A 25,271-nucleotide genomic window follows, 5' to 3' on the forward strand; every position below is an offset into this window, starting at 1 on the left:
CTTAATCGACTGTGGCTTTGGGCCAGACCCAGAAACGGACTTCCTGGCCTTCAAAGGGCTATCTGAACACGAGAACAGCACTGTCTCCTTCCAGTTGGCAGCAGGGGTCCACTGAGCCCATGGACATGTGTGTCATGACACAGCAAAGGTCCTCCCTCTCCCTGACCACGCTCTGTGACATTGCACTTGGACTGATGTCTCCTATGCCAGTCATTTCCAATTACGCACAAGATCACCTTAACCTGGTCACTGGGTAGGGCAGATCTGAGTTCATGATGCTGAATACTACTACAGGTGGTACTGAACCTGCGAGTGATACAGAAAATATGAACATAAGGAATGACTACACCAAGAAATTACTGTAAAGGTGAAATTACACTCCTGTGCATTTTAGTTCTACTCTTCTGCGTGAAGGGTAACACAGGAGTCCCCTCTCACCCATGGTTTCACTTTCTGAGGTCCAATGCAGTCTGGAAATATTGAATGAAAAATTTCAGAAATCAGCAATTCACACTTTTGAGTAGCGTGGTGAAATGGCATGCTGCTGCACTCCGTCCAGCCTGGAAGTGAACCGCCCTGTGTCCACTGGTCCATGCAGTATATGCTACCTGCCCATTAGTCACTGGGTGGCAGCCAACGCCAATTGTCACAGCATCTCATTATGTCTGGTAAGGTAACCCCTAGTTTAACTTAACAATGGCCCCAAGGCACAAGAATAGGGAGGCTGGCAATTTGTATATGCTAACAGAACCCAAACGCTTCCTTCAAGTAAAAAGTGAAAGTTCTTGACTGAGAAGGAAAAAAAGCCCCATGCTGAGGCCACTGAGCGCTGTGTCCAGGACAACCACGTCCCTGAAGCTGTGAAGAGGGCAGAGAGCTTGTGTGGTTTTGTCATCACACCTCGACCTGCAGAGGCGGTGACCACCGAGTGTCAGTGCTCCATGAGGTGGAAAGGTTAGATGGCGTGTGCGGCCACGGGAGGACTGGACACGGCGCACTCCCGCCTGAGGGTTTCAGAGGCCCTGCTTCTCCTCGGGGTGGACAGAGGCATCCCCACCTGCGGCAGGCCAGAGCCTGAGCCACAGGGCAGTGCTGGCTGTCACACTGTGCCACACCCTGTGCCTCCCTCCCACTCCACAGACCAGCCCCACCCAGGACCACAGGTGGCCAGAGGACGCCAGGCAACAGCCAACTCTAGGTCACGCTCTGGGTGCTGCTCTGTGGGAGGAGATGGCTGCTTAAATAAGATCGATTGGGTCCAAAAACTGTTTAATAAATATCACTTTTAAGCATATGAAGTGAATATAGGTCCAGTTATTATGGAAAGTGCCTCAGGGGCCCAGAACCTCAGCACCCTGCCACCTGCATGAAGACTGACCGGATCTCAGGACTTTGGCTCACGGGTCACGGAGTGGTTACTGCCATCTGGGGCAGTCCAAACGCCCGGCCCGCGGTGAGACCCAATGTTCAGTGAATTGGTGATTCCACCGTGTGGACATGGACAGGTGAGGCAGGCTCAGCGTCGGCTCTCTCTCTTAGAGAAGGAAGAGGCAACGTTAAATGCTACCTTGGGTGTTCGGCCTCCCCTTTCCATTGCCTTAGAACACAGTTCTCCTCAGCTCCTGAGCTTCTGCCAGCCACAGAACGCTCTCTAAGGTTCTACAGACACACACAGGTGTGAAGCTTCGCCTGGACATGAGCATCAGCCCAGGGCCAGCTTTGGAAACACACAACTCTCGCCGGCACGTAGCCTGGGAGTTCACCGGGCCAGGCCCGCTAACGAGCTTCCCGGTCAGAAGAGATGTGTTCCATTTTGTTTGTCTCTCAACCCCAAGAAACCCGGCCTCTTCCTACAGAAGCCCACCAGGCCCCTGGGAAGGGCGACAGCGGGCAGCTTCCTGTTTCCAGGCCACAGTGGTCCTGCACACAGGGTCCCACGGGGTCCTCCATCTCCGGCTGCTGCACTATCTGTCCTTGGAGCAGTAACTGAAGGAAGCCCCGTTCCTGACGGAGCCGTTCCTGGATGCCCGGGGATGCCCTCTCTCCATCCCTTCCCGGCTGAAGATGGTGTCCTGCTCACTGTCAGACTCGGACTCGGACACCATCAGGCTGGAGTTGTGCTCCGTGCTCCGGTGCTTGAGGCCTAGGGAGAAGCAGCAGAGGCTCAGGGAGCAGCACCTCCTAGGAGGAGCTCTGTTCTTCACATTCAGCGCCACTCTTCTGGGTGCAGGTCACAGAAGGGGTGTAGATGTGTCCCCTGAACCTTCAGCAGAGCAAGTGGCGTGGGGTTCCTAGTGATCAGCAATAGGGACCTTGCGTCACACCTGAACTTGAGCCCCAGCTTTGGCCATTCCCAGCTGTGTGACCCTGGGCAAGGTACCCAGCCTCTCTGGGCTTTCATTCTCCTCATCTATCAGTTGGGTGTATGGTGAGGATCAAGTGAGATAGTGCTGTGAAGGTCTAGGCCCAGCATTGTGCAGAGTGAGCACTCAATGAGAGCCGTCACGACTGCCGTGTAGTTCAACAGATTTGAGTTCCTGGGGTTAACAGAGGGGCAGAACAGGAAGGAGAGCAGACATAGACAGGTGAGCAGACAGCGCCACAGGAAAGAGATGAACACCGACCTGAGTCTAGAGGAGGGGCCCCACCCACCCCGCCTGCTCGGGGCCTTCCATGTAGCCTGGGAGCTGGGCAAGAGGAGGACCTGGCTGGGGAGAAGAGCAGGGGCATGGACTACGGGCAGCACCCAGGACCAGACCGCGGCCAACGATTCACACAGGGAATAGCGAGTGGGAGCCGGGGCCTCCCAGAGAAGCACCCAGTCAGGGCAGGACGTGGCGTCCGGCTTCACCCCACAGCAGAGCAGTCAGGGGCAGAGGCACAGGCTGCAGGACTGAGGAAGAGGCCCGGGGACTGCCGACGAGGCTGCTGGGATTTCCACGGTACGTCCCCTCGAAACGCTCTACCCCCAAGGAGAAGGCCCTGAGAGGCAGTGCCTTGGGACGTGACAGATGGGGTCACAGTCCCAATTAAGGAGGCACTGGAGAGCTCCCCTGGCACCCCCCACCCCCCCACCCCCCCCACATAGTGCAAGGCTACGGGGAGAGGGTGCCTTCAGGAGGAGCTGGCCCTCACCGGGCACCGAATGTGCTGCCCACGTCCAGGAGGAACTGTGGTCTAGGGACATGTGGATGGATGAGAACTACGGGTCAGGTGCGCGGCAAGCACCCAGCACGGTTCAGCCCTTGTCATTACGCGGTTCAGAGGTGAGACCGTGAGGATCTGAACGAGGGTGGAGGAGACAGCGGTGCGGAGACAGCAGGAGACTGGCAGCTAGGGCTGGGAACCAGGTGAGCTCCAATGACTGAGTCCTGCACCTGGGTAAGAAGGGCCCCAGGAGGACAGAGACACCAGGGGGTGGGCGTGTTCCAAGTGGTGACCTAATGCAGCCAGAGGACCCTGAGCTCTTAGGTGTAGTCACTCTGGAGCACCTCCAACGTCAACTATGTAATGTAAACAGTGGGCACTCAATGAATGCACACTACTCTGTACTTGCAGTGAAGCTCTTGCTGCCAAAGCCTCTGACTACACTCCGTGTACCCAGGCAGTCCTGGCCTCTGTCCTAAGGCTTCCTCAGGCTCCCACAGGACTCCCAGCACCGCAGGGTCTCGTCCGCCCTCAGGCTGAGCTCCTGTAAAGGTAGGTGAAGGTTCATTTCCCTCCATCCCCAGGGAACCCGGGGACTGTGCAGGGGGCAGGCACTCAACACTGAGAGTGGGCAGCGTTTTGCATTTCTTGACCTTGAAAGTGAGTATGTCCCTGTGTGAGCATGAATTTAGCTGCAAAGCCAGCGTCATGGCAGATCCACAGACGCCCGGCTGAGCAGCCGCAGAGGCCAGAGAGGGCACATGAAGCAGGCCGCGGTTAATACTGAGCTCCCAAAGCCAACTGAGGCGGGCAGGAGAGGCCCAGGCGCAGGGCGCCCTGAGCAGAGCCGATGCAGCTGCCGGAGAGTGCGGGCTTGTGAGGTCTACATGTCCTTCTGCTGCATTCTGTCTGGCAGGCCGACAGCAACGAGGGTTCACACAGGAGCTGGGGTCACTGTGTCGTGCCTCCGGCCACCCTGCCACCAAAGGGAACAGAGCCAGGCACTGGGTGCCAAGGAGCCTTGCTCTGGGGTCCCTGGGCAGAGCTGACTGATGACAGACACTTCACATCCCTCACCATCGAGGCCTAAAGCTCTCTGCCAAGATGGCACTATCTGAGACCACGGTGCTCCTGTTGGCAGGTCCCCAGGACCCAGGCGCTGGCTGTCACCGCAGGCTCCATCCCACTCTTCCTACCTGAGCGCGGACTCGGCTTACTCCTCCCCTCAGCCCAGTTTCCCTCCCTGGCACACACCCTGGCGAGGCGGCGCGGAGGCCCGGGAACCGCCAGGGCTTCTTACTGTATTTGGGCCTCAGCTCCATTCTCTCCTGTTCGTCCATGTTGTCCAGGATGGTGTACTTCGTTTTCTTCCTTATTTTAGTCCTTTTTTGTCTGAAAGGAACAATGAAAAGCTCAACTCAGATCCGTCACTGGGACCCAGGGTTTGGGACACGCAGAAGACACTGAGGAGGTGCTTGGCCTCTGGTGTTAGGAGTTGACACTTCAGCTCCTCATCATGAGACCCGGGCCGGCTGGAGCCCAGCAGGGCTGGCACGTGCCTCGCAGAAGCCCCCTGCAGAGAGCAGCAGGAGAATGTGCCAGGAGTGGGAGAGCCACGCCCTGGGCCTCTAGCCAAGGGCTCTGAGGGACGGAGCCCCAAGAGCAGCCCCCAAAACCATGGGTCCAGGGAGCTTTTCCTTACTAAGGAAAGAAGCCTGGTAAGCAAGCTTCCCCCAAAGCCTTAGCACCCCGGAATGTCAAAGATGCAGGAATCAAACTGGCAATCAGAAGGAAAAACAGCAGAAACCATACTACAGGACGTTCCCAAGTTTAGTTGTTGCTTTAGCAACAAGTCAGACATCCACTCTGTATCACAGCCTGTCAACCAGGCTGGCCCTGTGTACCTCATCCCATGCTGCAGAAGACGGTTTGAAATACATCAAAACCATGCCAAGGTAGGTAAAGGACAAAGAGTAATTTCAATTTTCTGATCTCAAGGTGAATAAGAGATGGGCCTCTCACCCTCAGGCTAGAACCTGCTAGCTCTGGCTTTGAGAATTCTCCTAGACTTTGGTGCCTCCATATTCTGACCTGTAAAATGGAGGCAAGGATGGTCCCTTTCTTCTCTGGTTGCTGGGAGCACTACACGAGATGACACGAGATGACACGAGACAGGCCTTAGCCATGAGTCCAAGGGCTGAGGCTGATGAGTGTGTTCAGTCACCACACCACCCTCCCGTTCTGCTTGATACGCAGGACCCAAAGCTGCGGGCACAAGCAGCAGGGGACCCCATCTCAGGTGGCACCAGGAAAACCTGATGGACCTAAGCCTCTTCCTGGGGCCTTGCTGGCTCTCCTTCACCAGCTTACCATGGGACCATGAGCACAGGTAAAACTTGAGTAGAAGCGACTTCTGAAAAGAAACTGTTAGTTTTAATACATCTACTTTTTTTTTTTTTTTTGGTACTAAGGATTGAACTCAGGGGCTCTCAACCAGTGAGTCACACCCCCAGCACTATTTTGTATTTTATTTAGAGAGAGTCTCACTGAGTTGCTTAGAGCCTCACTAAGTTGATGAGAATTTGAACTTGTGATCCTCCTGTCTCAGCCTCCCCAACCACTGGGATCACAGGCATACACCCGCCTTAGCTCACCTACTCTTTATCACATCTTGGAGAACATTTTTAGAGACTCATAGAAAAATGGACCTGTGCTGGCTCCTAAGAACTAGGTAACCGGGCTGGGGATGTGGCTCAAGCGGTAGCGCGCTCGCCTGGTGTGCGTGCGGCCCGGGTTCGATCCTCAGCACCACATACAAAGATATTGTGTGTCCGCCAAAAACTAAAAAATAAATACTAAAAATTCTCTCTCTCTCTCTCTCTCTCTCTTTTAAAAAGGAAAAGAAAAGAAGTAGGTAACCACTTCCCCCTAGTCTCACAGAGAGCCAAGTGCAGGGCTCAGGGAGATTCAGACAACAAGGCAGCCGAGGGGCTTCTGGGCACCCCATGGAGAGAAAAAAGAAAAACAAACACAAGGTTCTCTTTGGTGATATTAGATTAAAAGAGATTCAGGCCCAACTTGGTGGTGCACACCTATAATCCCAGCAACTTGGGAGGCTGAGGCAGGAGGTTAGAAAGTTCAAGGTCATCAGCAACTTAGCAAGGCCCTCCCTCAAGATAAAAAATAAAGAGGGTGGGGATGTGGCTCAGTGGTAAAGCGCCCTGGGTCCAATCTCTAATACCTAAAAATAGAAGGGATTCATATAGATCAGGATGTTGTTTCATGCAATAAAAACTGACGTCTTCTTCTAGAAGTCTGTACCAGTTTCTTGTAGAACTCTTTTCTGCACTGAGACCTCTAAGGCCACCAAGGTTCTGCTCTGGGGACGTGACCTGAGCTAGTGAGGATAACACTGGATTTGATGGACACTTGGACCCTTCTGGAAAGTGAGAGCTTTCAGAAGGAGAAGCAGCCTCCAGTATTAATCCACTTCCGCAGGCTCCTGCACCTTGGGCCAGATGTGCATCGAATTCTTGGACTAGCTTGTCTTCGCTTCAGCAACTTAAGAAACCCCAGCAAGCCACACCACGGCAAGTCACGGTGCCCAGGGAGACACCTTGGTTCTGCGTGGACAGGCACACCAGCACGTACCTGTGACAGCAGCAGATGCACAGCCATGTCATGCCTCCCGCCAGCACTAGGAGAGCGCAAGCCAGCCCCGTCACATAGAATATGCTCCACTCTGGAAAACGAGAGAGCCGGGGTGGGCACTGTGGGCTGTTTGCACACAGCACCACGGGGGATTCGCAGTGATCTCTGAGGCAGCGCAGAGTAACGAGGCAGAAAGTCAGTAATCAACACCTAGGACGGCCCTGTTCCGCCCATTGGTCCAGCGACTCATGGAGCACATACTTCATGCTGACTAGAGAACCGAGTAACCTAAAATAACCAAATCGACCCATGAAGTAGCATGATGTCCCTCCCACACACACTGTGGCCCATCAGCCGAGTCCCTCCAGAACCCCAAGATCACGACCCTCCCCAAAAAGGGTCCTGGCGTGGTGTTAACGAAGCCAAGTGCCCGTCTTCCCTCCCCCTGGCCCTCGCTCCTCAAGGGCTGTGCCGAGCAGTTGAGGACCAGAGGAGCCGCGGGAGCCAAAGCCGAACTGGGTCATAGCTCTTGGGGTGAACGTCACACGCTCTCCCTGGCATCGTGGCCCATGCTGGCAGCTCGGCATGCTTGTGCCATATGAGGCAGGATGGGATCTGGCAGTCAGCCCTGACCATTCTTTCTGCCAATCATTCCCATCAAAACCACAAATCTACTCCTAGAGGAGGACCAGTGATCGGATACGGTTTTCTCCCCAGAGTAGATGGAGGGACCCAGCCCGGCCTGCTGAGGCCCTGGCTCCCACTGTTGGTGCCTGCCTGGAGGACAGCCCGGAGGAGTGGGCTGGGTTTCCATACTGGTCCAATTCAGGCAGGTCCCCCTGAGCTGGAGCCAAGGGAGGTGCAATCTGGAATGTGGCCTGTGGCCACAGCAGCCCCTTCTTAGAGCTGCCGGCCAGGGTTGGCAAGCGGGCTCTGCCGCAGAGCACTCCTCCTGGGGAGGTTTTATGCATAAGCCAGAAAGCAGCCCTGGGGAGGACCTGGGATACGACCATGGCCTGCAGCTCCTTGCCACGGCCACCTCGACGCCAGGACTCACCACAGTTGCTCTCCCCATCGCGGACATAGCGCTGGATCAGGTTCTCCATCCACAGCTGGGAGCAGACGCAGCGCTTGGTGATGGGGTCGCAGCGGCCATGGCCAGAACACTCCAGAAGGCAGCCTGCAAGGGGCGGGGAGCTGAGGGCCGCAGGGAAGGGCCTGGCTTCCCTGCTCTGCACTCAGCAGCAAGGTCCACTTGTGTGGTATTGGACCGAGGACCTGCGACCTCCTCATCAGGAAGCAAATGGCAGAGAAGCCACACCATACAGCAAACGCCTTCAAACCCAGCAAACACGAGGCACCTCTGGCCCAGGAAAGCGGATTCTGAGAATGCACCCAGTGAGACTGAACTGGGAATGTGCACAGAGCTCTTGTGTGAATGTCACAGCGCTCCTTGGATACAATATCTGCATTGTAACATTACTGAAAATCAACCTAAAGTCCATGGATACAGGGCGGGTCACATGACTGCGGGTCACATGACTGCAGATCACGCCCAGGGAGGCTCGCCACACAGCCACCAGCATCTCCCTAATGGGAAGCTTAAAGGAGTTAGTTGAGAAAATGGCCATATATGAAGTTAAATAGTTGACAGGGGCTGGGGGTGCGGCTCATGGTGCGGCTCGTGGTAGAGCGCTGCCTAGCATGAATGAGGCCCAGGTTCAATCCCCAGGTCTCAAAAAAAGAGACAGACATCAAATCATCCTGATTGTATTACATGTTCACAGAGATGGAGCAACTGGAGAGAAATACCAGAATATTAATGAGGGCAGGTCAGGGGCTCATGCCTGCATCCTGACACTTGAGAGACGGAGGCAAGGGGACAGTGTGAGCCCCGGAGTTTAAGACCAGCCTGGGCAACACAGAGAACCCTGTCTCTAAAAAAAAAAAAAGAGAGAGAGAGAGAGAGAGAGAGACACCCTGCCTGTTGTTGCTCTCTATCTCCTTCTAAGACAGGGCTGTGGGCAGATGTGTGCTGCAGGAAACACCCCTGAGAAGTAAGTGCAGAACAAGTCCCTGGGTGTCCCCATCCACTCCTCTCCCTGTGCCTGCAAGCTGTATCGTATCCACCACCGGCAAGTCTGATTCTTTTAGAAGATTCCAGAACGCAACATACCTGCTGTGTGGACCCTCAAGACCTTGAAAAGCAAGAAGTCGGCCTTCTCCAGTGACAGCCGCCTGTGCAGGGCTCGGGCCACGTCGGCGGCTCTGAGGACCTGGGCAGAAGGCCCGCTCTGCACATAGAACATGAACATGGTGCTGCAGGGGAGACGGGGAGCACAGCCACACGTACGTGTCAGGCAGGGCCACGGGCCACGGCCAACCTGGCCTCCAGCCTGAGCTGTCAGGAGCTGGGCGGGGAGGCAGACTCGCCGGTGGCCAGGAATCGCTTCTCTTCAAAAATAATGGCCCTTAGGTCTCCACGTACAGCTGGGAGAGGCCTCACAGGGGAGCCCGATGCACAGGTGCAAGCAGACACAGCACACGCGAGGAGATGGCGCATGAGGAGCGCCTGCCTTCTCCCCTCCTTTGTTTTCGGTGCTGGATTGAACCCTGGCCCTTGCACATGCGAAGCACATGCTCTTCCCCTAAGCTAAACCCCACCCCTCTAAAGCACAGTTGCAGTGGCTTCCAGCACATTCACAGCCTGGCACCACCATCACCACTGTCTAAACCAGAACAGCCTCTTCACCCTAAAAAGATGAGCCAGACCATTAGCAGGTATTTCCCCTCTCCTCCTCCCACACTCTGAAAACCACTGGTCTGCCTTTTCTCTTTATAAGGGATTTGAGTACTCTGGACACTTGGTGTAAATGGACTCACACGATGCAGTAATCCTCTGCGTCTGGCTGTTTACTTAGCACAATGTTTTCAAAGTTTGCTGCGTTGCAGCATCTGCTGTGCGGCTAGATAGCTGTTTTATCCACTCCTCAGCTGGTGAACGTTCAGGTTTCTCCACTTTTTCTCTACTATGACTAGGTGCTATGCATATTCACACACAGGTTTGTCTCTCCTGGGTGTACACCTGTGAGTGGAGTCATCGGGTCGATGGCAGCTCTGATTGGCATCCTTAGGAACAGCCAGACCTTCCACAGGGCTGTGCCATGCAGATGTTCCAGGGTACCCGCGTTCTTGCCAGCACCTGCCCTGGTCGGCCAGTGGGTGCTGAGTGGTGTCAAGGTGGGGTTTTAATTTGCATTTCCTTAGTGGCTAACGATGAAGAGCATCTTTTCACATACTAATGGGCCACTTGCACATCTTTAGAGAAATAACTATTCAGATCTGTTAGTTTTCCAGGAATGTTGTTTAAAAAAAAAAAATACAACAAATTTGTCTGTATTTCTTGTCCCCTCTGTCCTGTGGCGCTCCCTGTGTACCTGTGTCTCCACTCTTCTCACAGGGACACCAGGCACATGGATTGAGAGCCACCTATCCTGATACTACCTAATCTTAAATTAACTACATACTTCTGCAATGCTGGGAGCCATCAGCCAAGTAGGTATGACAATCTCCTTGCCAGCTTACTCCCATGCTGTCTAGTGGAAGGACTTCTGCAAGGTGACCTTGCTCAAGGACCAGGGCAGGATCCGTGTTTAGGGTGTTCCCCCTTTAGAATAGGGCGGTTTAGCATAATAGGAGATTAGGGTGTTCCCCCTTTAGAATAGGGCGGTTTAGCATAATAGGAGATTAGGGTGTTCCCCCTTTAGAATAGGGCGTATCCTGCTGCTGAGTTCCTCTTGAGTTCTTAGGGTCAGACAGTATATTTTGGGAGACAGAAGCCCATGTGGAGTGGATTTGGGCAGAGTGTGGATTTGGGCAGAGAACGTGGATTCCCCCAGAACGTGTTTGTAGACGGCCGGTGTGAGTTCGGGAATAAAGAATTGCTGTTTGAATCTGCAAGCTGTGTGGAGACTCGTGATTTGTGCCCAGCCAGAGTCTGCGGCACTGCAACAACTCCGTTTCCCACTGAGTTGGTACAGGGTCAGCACTTGGCTAAACCGTGTTGGGGACACAGTTCCACCACAAGTGTTTCTTTTGCGGGCACTGGGCTTCCAGTGAGTGGGCTCTCTCATCCAGCAAGGAGGTCCACGGAACATGGTAGAGGAGAGTGTGGCTGCAGAGTCGCTAATCAAGACCTTGGGAGACCAAGCAGGAAGCAGGTCTGATTTTATTGCGCAGTTACCATGGATATAGACTCAGGCAGCAGCCAAGCAGATTCCAGGCAGCCACCAGTGCAATGTCTGCTAACTGTCCCTGCAGTGACCAATCCAGGAGTGGGCCGTGGAGCAAGCACAGGGACGGCCACACAGGGCCTCACGCCCAGGTGTGCCTATGGGGTGACAGCCTGCCGCTCACACTCTCTCTCTCCGTGCCTAGCACGAGGGCAGGGCCTGCCACTCAGATGCCCCTAACGTATGCCACGGATGAAGCACACCATGTACTTGCCCCACATTCCAGCACCTGCGGCTGTGGCTGGGCTCTGCGCTCTGTGCCCTCGCGTGGCCTGTCACAGGCTGGCCCTTGAGCATGGAAGCGGCCGTGATCCCCGGGCGAGGCACCGGTCCTGGCCCATCTTCTCACAAGGGGCTGGCTTCAGTTTGACAGTGTTTTGTCACCGGTTTGGGCTTCTGCACTGCAAGGGCGGTTGGCCTACAGTTTTCTTTCCTTGTGGTGTCCTTTTCTGATTTAGGATTGGGGGAGAGCTGGCCTCACAGCACCATTGGGAAATGTTCCCCAGCTTCTATTTTGGGGAATCTTGTGAAGTGCTATGTTGACCCTTTAAACATTTTGCAGGGTTCGCTGGGAAAGCCGTCTGGTCCTGGGACGTTTGGGGACCTTTGTTACTCTTCAGTCTCCACCTGTTGCACGTGGGTCTACTTAGACTTGTCATTTCTTGTCAGTAAGCTTTTTTGTTGTTTATGTCCTTCTAGGGGTTTTCAACTTCACAAGGTTCTCTGGTGGGCGTTCAGAGCATCTCTGTAAAGTCCTTTCCATTTCTGTAAGGTTGTCCCCTCCTTTATTCCTGCTTCAACAATTTGAGCCTTCTCTGGGTTTTTCTTGGTCAATCTTTATAAACTTTGTTGACTGGCCAAAGGAACAACTTTTGGTTTTGTTGATTTTCAGAAAAGTCTGTGACTCAGTATTTTTTGGTCTTTTTTAAGTAAGAGAAATGTATGCTGTGTTTTAGAAAGAGTTCTGTTAAAAATAACTAGAGGGCTGGGCCTGGCACCCCATGCCTGTAATCCCAGCGACTTGGTGGGGGTGCAGGGGGGCTGTAGCAGGAGGATCTCAAGTTCAAAGCCAGCCTCATCCATTTAGCAAGGCCCTAAGCAACTTATAATGAGACCCTGTCTCAAAATTTAAAAATGTAAAAAGGCGTGGGAGTGCTGGGGATGTGGCTTGGTGGTAAAGAGCCCCTGGGTTAAATTCCCAGTGCCAAACATACACACACACATACATACACACATACATACATACACACACACATACATACACACATACATACACACATACACACAGGACTGGGGAGGAGCTGGGGTAGAGGCTGGTCTAGCACACAAGATCCCGGGCTCAATCCCCAGCTCTGCAAAATCACCACAATGACAATAATAGTAGTAATAATTAGGATGTGTTTCACTGGGCACTTTTCTAAGTAAATATCAGTCCCATGGAAAACTAGCCAAAGGGGACAAGCTGAAGGAATTACTGTGCATGGTGGGTTTTTCCCCCATATTCCTCCTCTCCACCCCTCCACCCAGTCGGATAAACATTTAAAAACAAATCCCAGTGAGCCCTGCTCCTCGGGGAATGCCTCCTGTAATCCCAGCTGCTGGGGAGGCTGAGACAGGAGGATCTTGAGTTCAAAGCCAGCCTCAGCAACAGGGAGGTGTTAAGCATCTCAGTGAGACCCCGTCTCTAAATAAAACACAAAATAGGGCTGGGACATGGCTCGGTGGCTGAGTGCCCCTGAGTTCAATTCCCAGTACCAAAAAAGAAGACCAAAACGAACCCCATGGAAACACAAAAGGCAGGAGCTCAGCCTCACACACTCCAACCCTGGGACGAGGGAAGCTGAGAAGCTTGGGCGGCAGGAGCCCAGAGGCGTGCACAGGGAGGAAGCCCGGCAGCGCCATCCTGGCCTCCGGGGTCCGCAGCTCAGCCAACAAGAGGTACCTGAGATCCGAGTGCGCCTGGATCCGCTGGACCTTGATGTCCGAGTCCAGCACGTCCAGCAGCACGGCCAGCTGCCTCACCAGGGCGTCCTTCTGCTGCTCTGTCAGCTGCCCGACCCCCACCTGCAGGATCAGCTCCACCAGGCCGCCCCTCCTCGGGTCTGGAAGGAGAGACCCCAGGGCTTTCCACCTGGAGGCGGCAGGCATCGCCTGTGGGATTTCCACACCCGGCTTCTAGGACAGATCTTCCAGACACCACAGAGGCCGCTCTGGGGAGTACTTTTTCTCTTTTATCCCTGTTTGTTGTCTTTTTTTCTTCCCAGCATACCTGAGCCTCTGCTAATCTGAGATGTCAGCATCCCCCATGTTTGCCCAGGACCAAAGAGAATCCACCCCCACCCCGTGCCCTGAGCACTGTCCACCCACAGTGGGGGTCAGTGTGGCCACCTTGTGAGCTCTCCCCCACCCGGGCATCCCAGCCCTGCGTCCCTGTGTCCACTACACATTAAGTCTTTGTCTCTTGGCAGGAAAACAAAAGTGAAAAGATGATCTCGCTGCCAGCTACAGTTGTCCTTAACAAGTTACTGGGCCGGATAATGGAGTGAGGATCACAAGGGCAGGATGTGGGCCGAGAGCTGACTCCAGCCACAGGAGCCCCCACCACGGCTGCATCTGTGAAGATCCCCAGGTGCTGACCAGCTGGACCGTGCCTGGGCAGCTCCTCAGTCTGTGAACACACCTGGCTGCACCTCCACAGTGGCGGTGTCCATGTCCGAGGCCCCCTGACTCGGTGACTCTCAAGTGGAAAGTGTAGACCCCCTCCACCAGATTGGTGAGCTGCAGGGCCACGCTGCGGTCAGAGCCATCGATGACATCCTGTGAAGTAACAGGATGCACAGGGCAGCTGTCAGCCTCGGGTTTCTGATCCCAAGCCTGAGCATCCTCACCCACATGATGGGTCGGGCTGAGGAGGGAGCAGGCCGGCTGGGCTGGGAGCAGCCCTCGGCTCTCCTCCCCACACAGCTCCAGGGCCCAGAGTCCACAGGCAGGATTTCCAGGGCCCAAGCGCTTTCCAGGAATTAGCAAATGAGCGATTCTGTCCAAGAGAGGGAAAGACCCAAACCAGGGCGAGGACCCCAGGGGCAAGGCCTGGGTTTCCCGGGTCTTATTTAACATATCTGCTTTATAACACTCTCATCTTGGGCTCCCTCCCAGCGCAACATGTTCTCCTCAGACCAAAACCCTGGGAGAAACGTCACTGCTCTGTGGGCCTCGATGGTCCGGAGGATTAGAGCGGACTCTCCAGATTCCCAGCTCTGAACTTGCCGACGGGAAAGGATACAGAAGGTAGGGACTCGGAGGAGAGGAAGACAAGCCCAGGAGACCCACCACGGCTGGGCAGAGGGCATTGCAGAGGGACTGGGGAAATGTGGAGCGCTCAGCCCCTCCCTGTGACCACGCCTTCAGTCCTTCTCCCAGAGAAGGTGTGCAGTCCCTGGCAAGGGCCGGAAGGAAGATCCCCAGCCCTAAGCCCGGGAGGCACAGGGGCTGTGGGAAAGTGCCCCAGGAGCTGCGTCCTGGACGGTCTTGCAGGCAGAGGGATGAGCTAGCTGACCCGAGCCACGGCTCTCTCCACCTCTGCGTTCACTCTCCTCCCCTGCGGAGGGGATCAGCCATCCCGGCTTGTGACATGTCTGATGTGACATAAGGAAGAGGAAGAATCTACTTGGACCCAAACAGCAATGACAGGGAAGAGTAAGAAGATTCCCTCAGAGACTTGGCTTCCAAGTGCCCCAGGCTCTGCTCTGCTACCCAGCCAGGGTGTGGTCACTGCTACAGACTGACTCTGTCCCCCAAACCTCACATGTGGAAGCCCTGACCACCGGTGTGACGGTGCCCAAAGGCAGGACCCACAAGGAGGTAATCAAGGTGAAAGGAGGTCCTAGGGTGGGCCCTGGTTAGATATGATCAGTGTCCTGCTGAGAAGAGACACAGGGCTTGTGCCTCCCCTCCTCGCTCCCTGCCATGTGAAGACACAGCGAGAAGGCAGCCGAGGACCAGCCAGCAAGAGGCCTGAGCAGAACCTGAACTGGCCGCCGCCTCAGTCTCATCTTCCCACCCTCCAGAGCCGCAGGAAGTGGAGTCCTGTGGCCATGCCACCGGGTCCCGGTGTGCTGCTGTAGCAGCCCAAGCAACTGGCACAGACACATCACAAACAGGCACTCAGCTGGCATTCACGGTACTCACCCCCGCAGCAGGACTCTGGCCATCCCGCACCCACAGATAGGACATAATGCCTTGGTCGTCGGTAGACCTTGAACCATCCAAAGTGATGGAATTATTGGGAAGGACGAGAACGTGTCTGCCACCAGCCCGGGCTCTGGGAGGACTGTTACTTTCTATGTCAAGTACAGCAAAAAATAAGCAAAGACATCGATTTAAAATGCTGGTGATAGAAAGCAGGTCATAAAATACCCACAACTGTTCCCTCTTGCAGAGATGCAGATTTCAAATACTTAAAAGACATTATTTTCTGCCCCAAATACCTGTAAGACAATATATGGACTTTCTTACAACTCTGTGCTCAGCTGTTTAAGATTGGGGTGAAAAGGGCAGGTGGCAGCCTGGGCACTGGGAACTTTTCTAGTATATATAATAATCTGTTATTCCTCTTTTTAAAAAGTGAGAAAGATTGATCTTACAATGTTCAGGATCCAAAAAGTAAAAACATTTTTATTTAAAACACACTCTAGGGCTGGGGTATAGGTCAGTGTTAGAGGTCTTGCCTACTAGGTGCAAGACACGGCCAAGAAATAAAAATAAAAACAAAGTAAATACACCCTGGGTCATCTTTCACTGGTCCACACCGTCTGGCTGCAGAAATATGTGGATTTTTTTAGTATTGTCAAACTGGTAGGAAATGATCAGCCCCTCACTCCTCTGACAAGGTGTCAGGTAGAAATGAGACAGCATAGAGCCATTTCTGATTTAATACCCCAGGAAAGAGGGCCGGGGCACCAGCAGGAACAAGTGCCACCAGAGGGGTCGTCCCAAGGCACAGGGCTGGTCTGGAGAGGAGGCTGCTGCAGGGCTCCGGAGGGCTCTGGAGTCTCCCCCGCCACAGGCAGCATCAGAAAACAGGATGAGGAGGTGTGAGGACGGCCTTGGGCCTGAGCCTAAGCGACTCCATTTAAAAACTCCACTTTGAAACCTGCAATCTCACCAGGCGCCTACGGAGCCCTCCAGTATGAGCATGAGGCACGGCCCTGACATGAACAAGTCACTTCCCCCCACCCCCGACAAGCTCAGCAGGAAGTCTCGGTCATGTTGTCCTTGCCTCAATAAGGGGGAGAGGCAGGAGAATCAGGGTGGGAACCTCCAGACCAGATGCCTCAACACCAGGGCAAATGACATCACTGAGAAACCCAGTGGCAGGATTGAAAGGGTGGCCAGATGCCCCCAAATTTAGTCTAAGTGATGGAGCAGATGAGCGGACGTTCAGCCAGCCGACTCTGACGCACACAAGCCGGAGAGCCTGGTGAGGACCTGGACTGACCTCCCAGCTCTTCCCATCCGCCTGATCCTCTGCATCGTCCTCACCGCTCTCCAACTCCACAGCAGCCTCCTGACTCTGGCGAGAAAAGGACTTCTCCCCATGACCACCTCCTCGGCCAGCCGTCAGCTCCGCCCGGGAGAAGCCTGCCTCCGTTCCTGACCTGATCCCTGAGTCTGAGTCAGTGTGCTCTGCTGGACTTGTGGCCTAAGGCTGAGACTTCGGATCTGACACTTGAAAGTGGCTTGCAGAGGGAATGCCTATCATGAGCCCATCATGATTAAGTGTGTTTGCAGTGTTAGTTAGTCTAGAATTGTTTGCTGTGAATTGATCAATCTAGACTTGTTGCTGTGAAGTGATATGTCTATGCAGTGCCCAGCATTAAGGATTCTCATTTTCTTGATTAAGAACCTATAGAGTGAAATTGTATTGAGTGATTTGAGTGCATAAAGCATTGAAAGGGGCAGAAGTGTGTGGACATTATTTATTCCCCCCACCCCGGACTGCATAAATTGTACCTTTTGCCCATCGCGACAGGAGGCCAAGGATGGAGCCCAATGGGTTGTTAATATCCCTGATCCCCAGGCTGGAGACTGCAGCAGAGACAACTGGTCCCATTCCCAGGCTTCCCGCTTCCCTAAGTCCTGAGAAGGGACTCGGGGCAGAGTGCTTGCCCAGCACACACAGGTCCTGGCTTGATCCCCAGGACAAAAAAAAAAAGGATCTCATTTACCACACTCCATTAGGGGTGGGACATGGGGAGGGGAGCGAGGTTCACATTAAGGAGGCTCAATTCCAGGTGAGGGATGTGGCTCAGAGGTAGAGCACTCGCCTAGTATGCAAAAGGCCCCAGGGTCAATCCCCAGCAACACACACACACACACATTAAAAAAAAAAAAAAAAAAAGACACAAAAAAACTTGATTCCACAGTGAAAAAGGAGGAAGGTGCTGAAGAATAGAGACAAACAGGCATAAACTGAGCCCAAAGTCCTGTAGAAAACAACACCGAGGTCCCAAGTAGGTCCATGGAAGGTCCAGCACTTCCACTTGGTCTGTGCTCTTGAACTCCAGTTATATGCTCCCTGAACCCTGCCCAGACATGTCATTGTCACCAACTCAAAATGTCCAAATCTGCATTTAAAACCTACTGCTGCTCTTCTGTGAATGCGATTTCCCTCATCACCCACCCACATGCAGAGTCACGCATCTTGGTGCCATCACCGCCATCCCTCCCAGCATCATGCCACCTCTCTTACCTCAGGTGCGATTCTAAGTCCTGAGAACACACGCTCCCAGGGTCTTCCCAACATGTCCCTTTTCTCCCTCTTCTCACCTTCTTGGCCTCCAGTAAGGCTCTCATTACCTCCTGCTCAGGTGACTCCACACCCCCCACATCCTCCCCGCCTGCTCATCAGTCATTTCCTTCTCTTTCTATATATATATATATATATTTTTTTTTCTTTTAATGATGCTGGAATGGAGCCAAACACCTGGTGCACATGCTTCACCCCGAGCTACACCCCAGTCAAGTCATCTTCCTAGAAATCCACGTCTTACAGTTGAAATGACATGGTGCTAGGGTTTGCTTTCAAACACTCCAATCAAAATAGACTAAGCTGCGAACTGATCAGAGGAACAAGACCAGCAAAGCAGTGCTAGCCGTGGAAGGTGCCTGCGGCACTCGAGGGGCTTTAGGGCTATTCTGCTTTTATGTGTGGTTAGAAATATCTACAATAAGATGTCTTTAGAAATCCAACTCTACATCACTTGCTGATGGAACTGCTTCAGCCTCACCCACCTGCCAGCTGCTAGGCATGACAGGTGGCAGGTGCACCCTTCGTGGCTGAGCCTCTGCCTCAGGCCCCAGCAGCTGTCCCCACAGCCCCACGCCCTGGCCCTTCCCATGCCACATGTGCATCTTTCCATCAGCCAAGCTCTCCTTCCTCTGTGCTTAAACACGTCACAATCGTCCATTTTAGTCCTTCCAACTAACCAACAGTCCAGCACTGCTTTACAGAGAGGATAAAGAAATGGCTGAAGCAAAGGGCCCGAGCCCTCAGGGCCACGGGAGGCAGGCAAGGAGAACAGAGCCCAGAGCAGTTAACAGCGAGAGGCTGGGAGCACCTCTGAGCCGAACTCCAACAGAGAGCAGAGTGTGGCCGCATCTCCAGACCTGGGCTGTGGTGGCCGCGGTCTCTGAAGAGTGGAACTGTTACAAGATACACTAAGGAAAAGGAAAGGTGCTCCCTTGCACAGGGCTTGGGGAGGGCTGTGCGGCTCCGAGGCTGGCCCCGCTGGGAAAGGGGGAGTGAGCACTGACATCTCTGCCCGGCGGGGCCCAGGGTCCTGCTGGACACGAAGGCAGGCCGTGGTCTACTCACCCTTCTTCACTGCCAGAGTCAAGGTGGACGTGCTGCTCAGTCCCTGCTGGTCTGCCACTGTGAGGCGGAAGAGGTGGGTACCCACCTGCAGCCCAGTGACTGTGGCCACAGCCCTGTCCACGTTCTCCATCTCCACTGCACTGGGGCCTCTGTAAACCAAGACAGTGGAGAACACAGGGAGGGCGTGGTTTTTATTTTAAATAGCTGCCAGTGAGATGATCTAGCCTTGGAAACAGAATCTTAGAAACTACCCCTTTCTTTTCCTAATAAAATTGGATCAAAATCTTCGTCCACCTTTAGGGAGCGCATGGAGGAGGGTGAGCCAGATGGCAGATGTCCTAAGAGAGGAATTACGCGGTACATTAAGAGGGAGGCTTGGTTCTCAGAAGACCTAGGTTGGGCGCAGCTCCTTCTCCTCCTGCCTAGGCAACCTGAGGTCCCGTGATCTCAGCAGTCTGTGCGTCTTAGGTTTTCAGCTTCAAAATGTGAGTAACACTCGTAATTAGCCTCTTAAAACGTCGCGTAGACGTCTAGGAGATGGAGCGTGTGAAGCTCAGGAAACGCTGGGTCATATTGAGCTCTGAACTTCTGTGGCCTCCAGTCTGCGCAGGGTGGTGGGGCGCAGACAGGGCTCCCCCAGGCCCCCCTGAGCTTCTCCCGTCCACAGTCCGCCTCACACCAGGACAGCCCTGCCACCTGCCCTGGGCCCCACGCCCTGCACTCTCTGTCCACCTTGTCTGTCTGCACTTGGTGCACTCTTCAGCCCGCCAGGCCCCGTTACTTCTAGAAGAAGCTGTCTGGTGCTGGTCCTCCAGGGAGGGGACGCTGTCCCTCAGCACGGTTGTGACCCTAGAGTGGTGGGCGGCTTGACACCCACCCAGTGTGCTCCCAGTGGACGATGCCTGGTCGTCACTGCTCCCATCCAGGGTGGCACTTTGCACTGGGAGACCAGCTCCTCGTCGGGGCCGGCCACGGCCACGGGAGGCCTGTTGTTTCCTAGAATTGCAGAAACCGTGTGAAAAGGTCCCATCTCTGCCTGAAGGCTGCCATCCTCTGACCTGTTGTTCTAAACATTTGTCTGATACATAAAGACATAAAAGTGGTACTTGATAACGGGTACCATAGAACGTTCCATGCATGTGTGCGCTGCCTATCGTTTACATCAGACAAATCTCCTCATGCATCGATTTTTTGTGGTGAAAGCCTCTGCAGACATTGCCCCCCACTGGTGCCTGTCCTGTGGGCTCTTGCAGACCCTGTTGTCCCCTGCTAAGTCCTAATCATGTTGTACCACAGACGTAATCAAGACAAGATTCTGAACCTTGAAGGAAAACTGGTTCTCCGAGCAGCGTCAGCTCCCAGCCTGACTTCCTGACGGCAGCGAGGTATAGAGAGTTTCCTGCCCAATTGGTCACAGCCTAAGCCCAGGAGCCCAGTTACTGTTCCTGCTTTCATCCCGGGGGCCAGATCTCATTTCCATGTCACCTACCAGGCTGGACAATCACAGCGACCACAGCAGTGGACTGCTGAACGGCGGAGTCTGTCACCACCAGCCGGAAGGCATACTCTCCTTTCTGCAGAGCAGACAGATGAAGGTACGGGGTCTGTGCTCCCTAAGCAGCAGCAAATGAAAAAACAAAAACAAAGAGAAATATTAAAGAAGCACAAGTAAACAGTGTGACATATGCAAACTCATGATTTTACCTAACACAGAAAATGAAAGCTCTATGAACCCAGGAAAATGGAATGTGTAGCCCACTGTGTATCCTCAGGGCATTGAAGGAATTAGGTGAGTATAGCCCAAGAGGCAACGTCCATCAGGATGCACAGCGGGCAATTCTTACCCAGCAATTCTCAGCATCTACACCAGAGAAATGCACAAACACTTAAGAATTTTAAAAGAAAATGCTTTCCTCTATTTCCCCCCTCTGGTGCTAGGGATCAGCCCACGCAGGGCCTTGTGGACGCCAAGCCCATGCCCTGCCTCTGGGCTCCCCACAGACCCCTTTCTTTAACTAAACAGGCCAAGCACATCTCTCTGAAAATTTCAACAGAAAAAGCATAACTTCTAGTACTTGCCTCAAAGTTGATATGGTCAGAGGGATGCTCATGCACACGGAACTGAGCAGACCATGGGCCTGCCTGAGCGACGTGTCTACAAAGAAACTCTGCAGAACCAGCCCCTTCCCCAGGCTGCCACACAGCCTCAGCAGGCTGCCTGGTGTGGTTTTCAGGCCATGCAAAAGGGTCTGGTTCTCAGAACTCGACTTTGTGGTGGCCCCAGTGGGTATGAAGCTCGTGCCTTTGGACATGTTAATCAACCATGCGGCAATAACATGTTCCTGTGGACAGTCTCTGGGCACGGAGAGAGGGGTGTGCAGCCGCTGCACCACTATGGAGAGCCAGACTCATTCGGGGACCCAGCCCCCATAACTTCCCTCCACTACACGTCCAGGGTGGGGGGTGGATTCTGAGGGATTAGCTCTGGGCACGTAAGGCTCAATAATTACGTTAAAGAAAATTTGGAAGAATCTCTTAACCAAGGAAATATAAAATAGCAAAATAGCCCATCCTTCCTTTTTTTTTTTTTTTTCTGTAGCCAGTACTGGAAACTGAACCCAAATCAACCCCGAGATCTAGTTATCAACACAGGACAGCTTGGTTGAGAGGACAGGCGCGAACTTGGAAGGGTGGGAGCTTAGGTGCTCCTCTGTCAGCGCAGCAGTCTAACAGCCTTTCTGGATCCGACTGCCCCGCCCCAAACCAAGACTCAATTGGTAGAAGTAAAATATGGATGGAAGGATGGATGGATGTGGGAGTAAGGTAGGTAGAGAGATGGATAGATAGATGATAGCGACAGGTGACACAGACAGATGATGTAGACGATAAGGGTGGACGATGTAGATGATGGAATAGAGATAGATACAGAAGACGACAGAGATGGGCGATACGGACAGACATCCAAGAGTCAGGAGCAGGTGGAGAACGTGCCTGCATGGCCACCTCTTTGCCCCCACTGCTGGGGTCCAGGGACCACTCATAGAGGACAATCTGGTGATCATCACTGCTCTCGTTTCCGTTCAAAGTGATGGAGTTCTGGGGCCAGGTCATGGTCTGGTTTGGGCCTGTGTTGGCCACAGGTGGGTGGTCCACAGCACTGCTGACAATCAGGGTGGCAGTGGTGGAGTTGGTGGCTCCATCAGAGTCAGTGACGGTCAACCTACAGAAAGGAGAGGAGGCTGTGACTCTGCCGGAGCCTGCACACCTGGACGTGAGTGGCCAGCTCAGCTGCTCCTGGTCACAGTCTCCAGAATGGCTCAGAACAGGCAAAGAGGAATGAGGATGAAGTTTAGAGAAGCACACAGACTCAGGGACGTTTTTGCCTGCTCTTGTTCCTGTTGACTCATCTTTGTTTATCTTCTCATGTTAGTTTAGGGGCTTCCCTTGCCTCTGGGATGCTGGGTGGAGAGGCCCCCTGGCCAGAGCGGCTGCTCTCCACAGCTGAGACTAAGAAGGACAGCGTCCGAGGCAAGTTCTGCCTTCAGTCTGGAGCACGGGGGGCAGTGCCTGCATGGCCACCCCTTTGCTCCCACTCATAGAGGATTTTCAGCTAGGAAGCGCTTTAATTTTTCAACCCTTTCCAGAAGCTTAAGATAATTGTTTTCAGGACACTTTGCAAGGTAATGTTGGGACTCAACACTTGCAAATACAAAGTGATGTTCAATCCACCAAAAGAAAGCAGCCTGGACCCTCCTGTACTAACTGATGAAATCAGTTAGTTGGAAAAGTAGAAATAAGAACAGGACACCCCCAAAGGCCACTCCATCCTCCCGGGGGACGATGGTGGCTGGGCAGTGGTAAGGGCTACGTGGGTGAACAGGAATGTGGGGATGAAGGCCAAGAAGCAGCTTCAGGGAGGTGTGCTAGGCCTGCGCATCCTGGGCCTCCTCTCCCGCCGCCCGCCTGCTCTCTCCAACCAAGGTCCAAACTCCCATTTCATCATGCATAAACTTCATACTAATAAGTAACTAAAGTGATAGAGAAATATTTTAATAATAACTTTTTTGAAGTTCCTTAGGCTTTTAGATCAGAAAGTTTCCAAGTCCACATTAGAAAATCCTCAAATAAAAAGTAGTCAATAATTTGTCTATAAAGTTTCAAACACCTGTAAACACACACAACTCTGACCCAGAAGTTTCACTCATACCCTAAAATTTAGCCGTGAAGATGTTCGCTCAAACAGAAATGACGAGGCTGACTTCATGAACGACTGCTATGTTGTAGCACCACAGCAGCCAACGTGCAGAGAAAGCCCAAACCAGACCCCCACAGGGACATCTGCTAGAGGAAAGAGGTGCCCTGCAGACTGGGAAGGGACAGAGGGACAATGAGTGGCACCAACGCCCAGTGGGGAAAACCACAATTGAGAGACAACCCATTCTAGATGGATAAAAAATTTGAACATGAAGGATTCGAAATTTTAAACTGTTAGAAGAAAATATAGAAGGTAGGTTGCAAAACACCCCGTATGTTTTGATCCATGTAAAGAGAAAAACATTTTTGTTTGTGAATGGAAAGGGGCTGGCTGTGAGGGGCTGGGGCTGGGGCTCAGTGGCAGAGCGCTTGCCTAGCATGAGTGAGGCACTGGGTTCAATCCTCAGCACCACGTTAAAAAATAAACGAATGTCCATCTACAACTACAAAAAAATTATTTTTAAAAAGAAAAGGGGCTGTGAAGAAGTTCACCTCAGATACCTGAAATCAGATTCCGTCCCTTGTGTCCTGGTGTCTGGCTTATTTCCCTTAGCGTAATGCTCTTGGCATTTATCTATGTTGTACCATCCATCCAAATTTCATTCCTGGGTTTTTTGTTTGTTTGTTTGTGTTTTTATTGTTTTGGGTGCCAGGGATTGAACCCAGGGGCACTTCACCACTAGGCCACATCCCCAGCCCTTTTTAGTTTCATTCAGAGACAGGCCTCACTAAGTTGGTCAGGCCTTACTGAATTGCCGAGGCTGCTTTGAACTCACAATCCTCCTGCCTCAGCCTCCCGAGCTGCTGGGATCACAGGCGTGTGCTACTACATCAGGCTCATTCCTGTTTTTAAAATTTCATTCCCTTCTAAAGTTGAATATCACTCAACGGCATGTGCAGATCTCATACTTTACTTTTCCATTCATCTGTTGATGAATGGAAATTTCAGCCACCTGAAATTCGGCTCCATGCAAGGACACCTCTGCCTCTCGGCCATCGTGAACAACACTGTGGTGAACACTGGAGTCCCGGCTGTCGGGTCCCTGGGCGTAGGCCCACAGACAGAACCGCTAGGTCACGGGTGATTCTGTCTCAGCTCTTTGAGGAGCTGCGAGTGCTCTCAGCAGCTGCCTGGCGGACATGCCCCCTCAGCCCTGGGGCTTCCACTTCTCCACACCCTTGGCAGCACTTCCTTCTCCTCCCCTCCCCTCTCCTCCCCTTCCTTCTCCTCCCCTCCCCATCCCTTCCTCCCTCCCTCCCTTCTTTCCTTTTAGCAATCCGAATGTGAAATGGATGAATAATCTCTAAGCTGACATTTCAAATCAACTAAAACACAAACTGACACAACTGTGTGCAAACCCTAGAAGACTCTGGAGTTCCTCTGTGGACCTTGTGGTCAAAGATAAAACCCAGCAGGTTCTCAAGGACCCCAAACCAAGGCGGACTCCAGGTCTGCAGACCCATGGGGACGGCTCTAAGTCTAACACCTCAGGCAGCCACCTGAAATTCTGCTCCAATCAAGAAGAGCGAAGTGAGCAAAAGGTCAATAGGGTCAAAGAGATAACTGGGAGCAGAGTCTCAGGGTCACAAGGGAGACAGGAGACGAGTGTGGAGACAGAACTCCCGGGAGGTCGGAGGGCAGAGCCACTGTGGGAAAGAGAACTGCATTGAGCCAGCCTTCCCCTCCTGGCCATCTGCCTCTCGGTCTCCATCCCCAAAATGCAAATCTATGTCCTCCCAGAGACATGCTCATGGCAGCTGTATTTATAGTTGTTCTGCCACAGAGAACCCAGATTTCAGCAGGTGGAGTGGGGTGCACCTGTACCCCAGACACTTGGGAGGCTGAGGCAGGGGGATGGCTTGAGCCCAGGGGTTCAAGACCAGCCTGGACAATGTAGGGAGGTCCTCTCAAAAAAATTCCCTAAATGTCCACGGCAGATGAATGGATGAATGAGTCATGGCATATCTATTGTTGGGCTCAGAAGATAACACCCCAGTATATGACTTTTGGGGGGCATACTGGACAATTTTGGGTAAAGGGAAAGACTTTC

The 25,271-nt window shown here is 53.2% G+C and overlaps 1 protein-coding gene across 1 annotated transcript in view; it reads right to left on the bottom strand.

The window, feature by feature from the left end:
• Positions 1–1,854: 1,854 nt before the first annotated feature.
• The window catches only part of Kiaa0319 (KIAA0319 ortholog), a 39,751-nt gene continuing 16,334 nt past the window's right edge, over positions 1,855–25,271 (bottom strand). The window contains 15 exon segments of the mRNA XM_076857933.2: positions 1,855–2,143; positions 4,448–4,539; positions 6,799–6,889; positions 7,856–7,978; positions 8,975–9,117; positions 13,033–13,192; positions 13,771–13,820; positions 13,822–13,907; positions 15,279–15,430; positions 18,967–19,115; positions 19,844–19,871; positions 19,874–19,912; positions 19,915–19,962; positions 20,456–20,579; positions 21,958–22,186. Of these exon segments, the coding sequence (XP_076714048.2) occupies positions 1,965–2,143; positions 4,448–4,539; positions 6,799–6,889; positions 7,856–7,978; positions 8,975–9,117; positions 13,033–13,192; positions 13,771–13,820; positions 13,822–13,907; positions 15,279–15,430; positions 18,967–19,115; positions 19,844–19,871; positions 19,874–19,912; positions 19,915–19,962; positions 20,456–20,579; positions 21,958–22,186 (1,693 nt within the window). The 3' untranslated portion in view covers positions 1,855–1,964.

This window comes from Callospermophilus lateralis, chromosome 6 (genome assembly GCF_048772815.1).
Source record: "Callospermophilus lateralis isolate mCalLat2 chromosome 6, mCalLat2.hap1, whole genome shotgun sequence".
Taxonomy (NCBI): domain Eukaryota; kingdom Metazoa; phylum Chordata; class Mammalia; order Rodentia; family Sciuridae; genus Callospermophilus; species Callospermophilus lateralis.